The sequence below is a fragment of the Sipha flava genome, unplaced genomic scaffold (assembly GCF_003268045.1).
Source record: "Sipha flava isolate LNK unplaced genomic scaffold, YSA_version1 554_pilon_pilon, whole genome shotgun sequence".
NCBI classification, from domain to species: Eukaryota; Metazoa; Arthropoda; class Insecta; order Hemiptera; family Aphididae; genus Sipha; species Sipha flava.
Genome location: NW_020273537.1, coordinates 52,481 through 61,659, shown reverse-complemented (window position 1 = coordinate 61,659; position 9,179 = coordinate 52,481). Strand labels below are relative to the sequence as shown.

The 9,179-nt window shown below is 25.7% G+C and overlaps 1 protein-coding gene across 1 annotated transcript; it reads left to right on the top strand.

Moving 5' to 3' along the window:
- Positions 1-836: 836 nt before the first annotated feature.
- LOC112691076 (peptidyl-prolyl cis-trans isomerase-like 3) lies at positions 837-3,857 on the top strand. The gene is made up of 6 exons (XM_025565215.1): positions 837-1,004; positions 1,101-1,194; positions 2,127-2,201; positions 2,262-2,423; positions 2,490-2,608; positions 3,562-3,857. The coding sequence occupies exons 2-6, from the start codon at positions 1,192-1,194 to the stop codon at positions 3,686-3,688; spliced, it is 486 nt and encodes a 161-aa protein (XP_025421000.1). The 5' UTR covers positions 837-1,004; positions 1,101-1,191; the 3' UTR covers positions 3,689-3,857.
- The last annotated feature ends 5,322 nt before the right edge of the window (positions 3,858-9,179 follow it).

Below are 9,179 nucleotides of genomic sequence, written 5' to 3'. Positions count from 1 at the left end.
TATTAAAAGAGCCTTTGATTGGTCCGTCAGCATAACGTGATGCTGACGTCTTATGGCGTGATGTGGTGTATTGACGTAAATGAGGCCTGCTCATTACAATGGTTTGATTCAAATACATGCCTAGTATTTTCGTAGTACTTTCTTTATCGGTAAAATTAATAGTAACACCTGAATCTGTAACATTAATGTCTTTTAATAATCTATAATCGTTACTAGACCATTTGCATAATTCCATACCGGCTCCTTTCAAAACGGTTATTAAATCGTCGCATGATTTCAATGCTTCTGATAACGAAGCTGCGCCACCAAGAAAGTCGTCAACATAAAAATCTTGATTTAAGGCGCGACAGACTTCGGGATATCGGAAAGCTTCATCATTTAATAATTTATTTAAACACGCCGTAGCTAGATAGGATGCGGTAATTACGCCATATGTCACTGTTTTCAAACAATACGTATTTAAAGGCTGGTCGGGTTTTTCACGCCATAAGATACGCTGATAATCGTGTTGGCTTCCAGCGAACCATAGACATAATATAATATGTCTATGCAGCGAACTCGTGCACCAATTACTACTATCAACATATCTTATCAATTATTTACACGAAGTGATAAGCGCTTGTCGGAAAACTGTACGCAGGATATCCTGTTTTACAATACAATATTATATAATATTTATTAATTGTTATTTTAATTATTATCATTAAGACATTAATACCTAAGCATATAAGTGAATCGCACGATTGAAAAGATTTACTGGTTACACAACGACAGATGATAATGTAATAGTAAGATTGAAAATGTACTGTATCTTTAACCAGGGTCAACAGATAATTCGTGATAACGATAAGTTAAAATCGTTTACGGTTTAATGTGGTACACGCTGTCTAAGACTTAAACAAACTCAATGCGGGTTGTGTATTTAAACAATTTAGTTGCACTCTTTATATTATTGATCTTCTGGTGGAATTATATTGATATATTCAAATATTAACGACCAATTGGTAAAAAACTTTCTATTGTTTAAATATCGTGATTGTAGTTGTGACTTAATTTCTTCGGTACTGTTTCAATTAACTAATATTTACAATATTCCGCAGCTTATGCTCACATTTAGAGCTATACAAATAACAGACATATTGTTTTACAATCAATCCGGTGTACGAAAATTAACTTTATTTTCAATAAACTATGGTAAGTAATTGCCATTTGGTTAATAATCATTTTTAAGTAGTCATATTTTTAGTTTTGTTTGCATTGATTGTAGATGTGTATAAATTAAATAAAAATTTTATTTATCGATATTGTAATTTTACTTGTTATGTAGCCATGTTTAAATATATTTATTTGTAACGTTTGATAATACAGAAATTACCAATTCAGTTAGTAGTTCTAGTAGTTCTATCAATACATTTTTTTTTTAATTCAATATATAATATATGTTAAATGTTATTATAAACACATTAAAAACATAATCAGACTATGGCCATTATTCATATGTTCTTAATCATGAATACAAAGTGCTTTCTATGTATTATTAGTGAATAATATGTATTATAGATATAAGTTATTATTAGGTCTTAGATGTTTTTACAATTGCAAATTTTTTATAAATTTATTCCATGCAAGTACAAATTAAAATCTATAAATGTTTAGTTCAACTTAATGCAATTTTTGGCATTTTTTCGTGCAGCGTAATCGCTTTAAGATAGACACTTAAAATTGTATTGAAAAATAAAATAAAACATTTTTAAATATTAAAAATGGTAGGCTCCTGGAAGACCAGACTGAAACCGCTATTAAAATATTCATATGAATTTTTATTTGAAAATATTTTGTTAAAGAACTTACATTTGTAATAAGTCTTAATAAAAAAATACTTGAACTATTTTTTTTTTTAATATTTATTTATGTAAACAAAAAAAGTTAACTGTATTTTTAGTTATATTTTTAATAATGCAATCAATTTTAATGATGCAATAAATTCAGAGTCCTAATAATAATAATAATAATAATAATAATAAACATGATTTTGTAAAAATATAATATTTAATAATTAATCATTTAAGTATTTATTAACTTACCATAAAAATTATATCTTTTAATTTATAATTCTTTATCTTCAGTCAGTCACTTTACATACTGATGTTGGTGATATAAAAATTGAAGTATTCTGTGAAGAATGTCCAAAAACAGCAGAAGTAAATATAAACTATTTATTTTTCATATTCAGTGTCAATTTTAACATTATTTGCTATTAGAACTTCTTAGCATTATGTGCCAGTGACCAATATAACGGATGTTTGTTTCACCGAAACATTAAAGGATTCATTGTACAAACTGGTGATCCTACACATACTGGTAAAGGAGGTTCGTCAATATGGGGTCGAAAGTTTGAAGATGAATTTAAAGAAAATTTAAAAGTAATTTAATTTTTGGTTATTTATTATTTAACTAAATAATTCTTAACACTTTATATAAAATTCTAGCATAAAGAACGAGGAACTGTATCAATGGCAAATAATGGGCCAAACACTAATAGTAGTCAATTTTTTATTACTTATGCATCACAACCAAATCTTGATTTAAAATACACAGTATTTGGAAGGTAATATAAGGCTAAATATTTATGTATATATTGAGTATTTTATAGAATAAATGTAATATTTACTGTAATGTTAAGTAATAAAGTTAGTTTCTCATCTATGCAACTCTTTTTACCTAAAATAAACTAAAATACTTGTAAAAATACTTGTTAGTACAAAAGTGATCATATAGTAACTAATTGTACAAGTTGAACTTATACATATTTAAATTACAAGGCTCTACCATTTATCAAAAATATTTATATAATTATTCTTCATATTACAATTTAATATTGTTTTTGTATTTTATCATAATTTTTGAAATATTTAATTTCTTCTTTTTAATTATCTACTTGATTATACCTAAGAGGAACGAGACTTTCATCAAATTAAAAAAAAAATACTTTTTAAAATTTTTAACTTTTCAGTTTGTAAATTAATTTATTAAAGAGGTTTTATAACATATTTTATGATGATTTATTGAAAATAATTCAAATCAAAGAGAAAGTATACATTAATAACTTTTTTTAATACATATTTTAACTTAAAATATTGGTATAAGGTAAATTAAATAATATGTTTGATTAATTATTATAAATAATAAAAATTCTATTTAAAAATGTACTATATACTTCTGGGCCATGGTTATACTGTAATTTTGACTATATAAAGTATAGAAAAATAAAGCCAAAATTTGTTAAAATATTTATACATATACAATTTTGGTTAAATTAAATAGTATATATAATTAAAATAGTACTAAAAATGTAAATGCTCATATTTATGTTATAGGTTTTACAATAATAATAATAATTCTTAATATATTTTCATGTTATTGTTGTTCACTAAGAATTTGTGTTATTCCCTAAAAAACATATAATCATAACCAATTTTTGTAGTTTAGATTATACTTAAAAAAAACTTAAATATACCTATTTCCATTAAAATTATAAGTTAATACCCATTTTATGTTTAGGGTTATTGATGGGTTTGAAGCTTTAGATGAATTAGAAAAACTACCAGTGAATTCAAAAAATTTTAAACCGTTGAATGATGTGAAAATCCAGTACATTACAATACATGCAAATCCTTTGGCAACATAAATGTTTAATTGAAAATAATTTGTAATTATGAATTAAGTTATTTTTTTATATAAAATTTGGATATAAATTTAAATAAATATATTTTGTAGTTCTGTGTATGTTGATTTGTCTAATCTCTTATAATTTTACGTTTTCAATAGTTTAAACCTCAGTGACTGATTATAAAATGTTGAACAATGTTGTTTTTATCAACAAATATAATGGTCTATTAGCTAATATTTTTAATTAGATTTATAATTTTGATGTACATATTTTCAATTAAATTATTTATTTATTTTGTAATATTTCTTATTATTTCTAAAATAACATTAGAAATCCATAATTGCATCAGTTAGTTATAATCTAATTTTTGTTATGAATTTGGTGGAATGGTTTGGGCATGTAATGAGGCAGGAAGAAACAAAAGCTGTAAGAGTGGTTATGAAGATGAATGATAAATGGAAAAGAAAAATAAGACCAAAAATAAATTGTTGGATACAATTGAGAAAGATATTAGGTCTGTTGTGTGTGTGCAGTGCGTAAAGGATGTAGAAATTCGTGACTAGTGGAGTTTTAGGACAAGGGTGCCTGTGCCCAAAATAGTCGGGAGAAAGGTAAAGGAGAAGCTATATATAACCCTTGAATATTTTTATAAAAATCATTTTATAATTTATACCCAAATAATAATGAAGTATTATTAAATCTATATATAAAAAAATGAAGCCAAAAATATATAACATTTCATCAATTGAGAACGGCTGGGCCGATTCGGCTCAAATTTTTTTAATTGTTCGCAATTTCTAGGGAAAGGTTTTTATGAAAAAAAATGTTGGAAAAGTGCTATTGTTTAATAAATCGTAATTTAATTTAATAATTTTTGACCCGGTCGATAACTGCGCAATTGAAAACGAAACTATTAAAAATTGTAAATTTTATTTTTGGTATAAAATGACGGGTGTTGCATAAATATTAAATAACAATATCCCACGATAGGTGCCAGAACAAACAAGAATGTAAGTTTGAAGGATTATTATGCATATCGGTTGATGATTAGACGCGATCAGGATAACGTTATTCTACGATGTCGTGAGCTTTGTCAACAATTCATGCTCGACATGTATGTAAAGATAGAGAACAAATAAAAAGCTGGGTGCGGAAGATTCTCAAAACAATTGTTAGATATAGGTGATGGGAAAATTACTACAGATGAAACGGAATGCATAAAATTCCGATTTCTGCACAATCATTGATTTGCAAGATGCTTTCATTGACCAGATATTTTCCAATGTACACAGACAATACACAAATCATGAGTGGCTGGCAGAAAAAGTAATTTTAGCAGCAAAAAATGTGGACGTCAACGAATTGAATCTCAAGATACAACATTTGTTACTAGGAGATTGGGTGTCATACAAATCTATTGATACAGTTTGCCATGCTACTGAAGCTGTAAATTATCAGAGTTTTTAAATTCATTGGATTTACCTGGTAAGCTACCTCATAATTTACAACTGAAGGATGAATCTCCGGTTATTTTGCTTCGTAATTTGAACCCACCACGATTGTGCAACGGCACGCGATTAGTCATTAAAAAATTAATGAAAAATGTTATCGAAGCCATCGTTTTAAATAGCAAATTCTGAGGTGAAAATATATTATTACCGCGAATCCCTATTATACCCACAGATGTGAAATACTATTTATAAATATAAATACAAATAAATACAATTTAAACGCCTTCAATTTCCAATTAGATTGGCATTTGCAATGACTATCAATAAGTCTCAAGGCCAAACGATGTCTGTCTGTGGCTTAGATTTGAGCACATCATGTTTTTCACACGGACAATTATACGTAGCGTGTTCTCGAACCATCCAATTTGTTTGTGTTGGCGAAAGATGGGATAACAAAAAATATTGTATACTCTGTTGCATTAAGGTATTAATATTGTTTTTTACTAATATTATCATAATTAACGGTGTATATAATTTTAAAGAATCAATTTTAATAAATTATTAAAAAAATAAATGTTTGATGTTTTTTTCATTTTTATATTCCATCACCGTTCACAGCACTCCATACCTCTTATACTTATATACCACATTCTTACATAGTTATATTAAGTTAGTTATTTTTTTCTAGCAATATATTCTCTAGAAATAATTTATATGACAAAACAACGTTTGTCGGGTCAGCTAGTATATATTTAATTTTTAATAAAATTGTTTTTTGTTGCTGACATTGATTTTTAAATCAATACCTAATTATTAGGGCCCGGTACTTGATGCATTTGCATATTTTTTTCTATTGCTTATATTCGATGCAAGCCCGGATTAAGGGGGACACGGTTACAGGGCCCATTGATTTTGAGGTCTATCTTTATCCCCAAAATATATTTTTTTAACGAGTTCAAAACAGTTTTAAAAAAAAAAAATTAAACTTATGGCTCTAGTTACATATTAAGTGTAATCTTTTTGTATATATTGTGTATAATATCTAAATAATTACATTAATTTATCTGTCTTCTATATATCGCTTGTTTGCTATAACAACGACATAACACAAAAATCTTCATTTTTAAGGTGTTTGCAAATAATAATAATTTTAGTGCTTTTCTTTATACTGCAAGAACTAGATAAGTGTATATATAAAAATTAGCCACTAGATGGCAGTTGTGACGATATTGCGTTGCCATCATATTAATAATTAATAAATTATTATTAATAATATTGATTATAAAATTGATCAATTATTGATCATATTGCAAATCAAATGTTCAAATGTGATTTGTGTAAAATCATGTTTTTCGTCTTATGTCATTGTTGTAGCAAACAAGCGATACATATATTTATTTTTTTTTGTATAGTATAAACTTATGCAATAAATAATAACATACAGTCCTTAAAATATAGTGATATAATTATTTTTAAATTCAAGTTGAAATGGGGCCCACTAAGTGTATGGTGTCCTGGGGCCCAATTGATCCTTAATCCGGGCTTTATTTGATGCTTGTTTTTACAGAAATTTAATTCATGAAGTATAAAATTTATCGGTGCAATATTTATTTTGTATTTTTAGGTAATTTTAAGCTTTACGGTCATTTTTCAATATTTTTGGTGCATTTTAAGTAATTTTTTGACATTTTTATTAAATTTTACTGATTTCACATTAGTTCACTAGTTATCGTTTCTTGTCGACCATTATACCGATAACTTAAAACTTGTCCGATTTTATCTCGCTGATTACATTCGTAGTTTTCATATTCTAATGAATATTATTATACCTACCTACATTTTATTATTTTTTCCTAATATTCGATTAGTACCTATCCGATGTTATCTAGTCAATTATAGTCGTCGCCTCGTTATCATGTTATAGTGAATAATACCTATTATATCTAAATTTTATTATTTTTTCGTAATATTTTTAAAATTACCTAGGAAAATTAAAACGTTTTTAAAACGTCTGTGCCTCCCAATCACTTCAGTGGACGTGGAGAGAAGTTTTTCCAAATATAAATATTTATAAACATATAATTGTTCATTTAGGTACTTTTGACAATATCAAATACGCTCTAATTGTATAATGCAATTATTTTGATTTTTGAGTAATTTTTAAGCTTTGATAAATTTATAAAACAAATATTTATAATTTATTTAGCTCGTTTTTTGTCATTTTTATGTCATATTTGCATCTTTTTTTTATGTAATTTTTAATGTTTTTAAGATTATCAACTTCCGAGCCCTAATAATTTCACATAGTACTTCAGTAAATATGTTATATATAATGATTTATATTTTCTAATAAATATTATTATTATGTATTTTGAATTTTAAATAACGCAAGTTTTATTTTATAACAAAATTCCTTAATAATCCCTTCTCTTTGTTGTTGTTTTTCCATGTTTTAACTTTAAAAACTATGATGAGTTAGATTCTTTCAATTTAATATACATTTCTGTTTGTAAGTAAAAAAATTGTTTTGATCATTTTTGACTGATGTGCTCAATTTGGTTATTATCCATCCATACACGGAGGTGAATATCAGTCAGTTAACAGATTGTCTGAAATTCTCTGTTGATTTATTAATTTCTTATAACTTTGAAAATGTTTTCATATCAATATTTGTTTGAGCTCAACTCAACTATGAACATAATGTTTTCAATTATTGTTTTTGTTTTCATCCTCATCAAATATATTGGGGAGTTCAGGACCCATTCTCATTTTTTTTAGTATTATATTTTAAAATCTAAATTTTGAATAAAATCTTTAGGTATAGTTATTTCAAGTTTATTTAATTTTTTATTTATTTAATTTTTCTCATTTTTTAATTATTTAATCAATAAGTACCCTAAATATAGTACTCTAAATATAGTAAATAAATATGGTACTCTAAATATTAATATAAATATAAATTTTATATTGTTTATTTTTTTTTTTTTTTTTTGTTAGTAAATATTTGTTTTTTTTTTAGTTTAAATCAAATTTCCTGAGGGCGCCTAGGGACATTTTCAATTATTTTTTTTTATTTGTTTAAGTCTAAACTACTTTAAATTATAAGTATTATTAGTATAGTTTTTTAGTTAAATTACTCTTTCGTTTTGTTAGTTTATAACTTTTTTGTTCATGTTTTATCAAATAACTCGCGGGCGCCTGGGAACTCTTCATCATTTTTTTAGTATTTCATAGTTAGAGGATGCAACCGCACACCTTGAATTCCATTCAAACGACCCTCCAAATTATAGCATGTTAAATCAATGTGATAATCATGTTCATTAGGGAAGGCCATTTGGTTGATACAAGTTTCAATAAATAAACACAATTAATGTATTTCATTAATATTTTTTTTATTAATGAATACATTATTAATAAAATACATTTTTAAAAATACATGATTGTATACCTATAATTAAGTCTACGTTTTATAAATTAAGTAAATGATCTAGGTATCTAAATTAACTTAATCATACAATCTTCTTCTATCTAATGTTAATTTTTTTGAAAAAAAATTATTGTTAATACTTTGTATTTTTTTTTTTTTACTTTTATTTTTTTTTATTCTTTTTTTTTATGAAAATTGTTTAAATAAATTTGAAAATAAATAATAATAGGCTTTGTAGAGAGCGCCTAGATTGAGGCATTATATTAAAATATAATCATATATATTTTTACATTTAAAATGAAGTGATACTCATCAAGAAGAGGAAAAACTTAATTCGAATTTAATTTCCTAATGTTTTCCTAAATGCTAAATGTATATCGTTTTATCACAAAAACGATATCATGTTATCATATGAAATCAAGTTTCTCATCTTCATGACAAGTATATACTTTGTATGCACACCAATGCGCTATTGTGCGCGTACACGTGCTTGTGTGGGTATGACGTACATTTTATAATTACGATATAATAATAATCGTTCCGGAAAACGCACGGACGCATTATTATTATTACAAAATAAATAATTATAGGTACTTTATGGAAAATGTGCGATAAATTCCAATAGGCACAA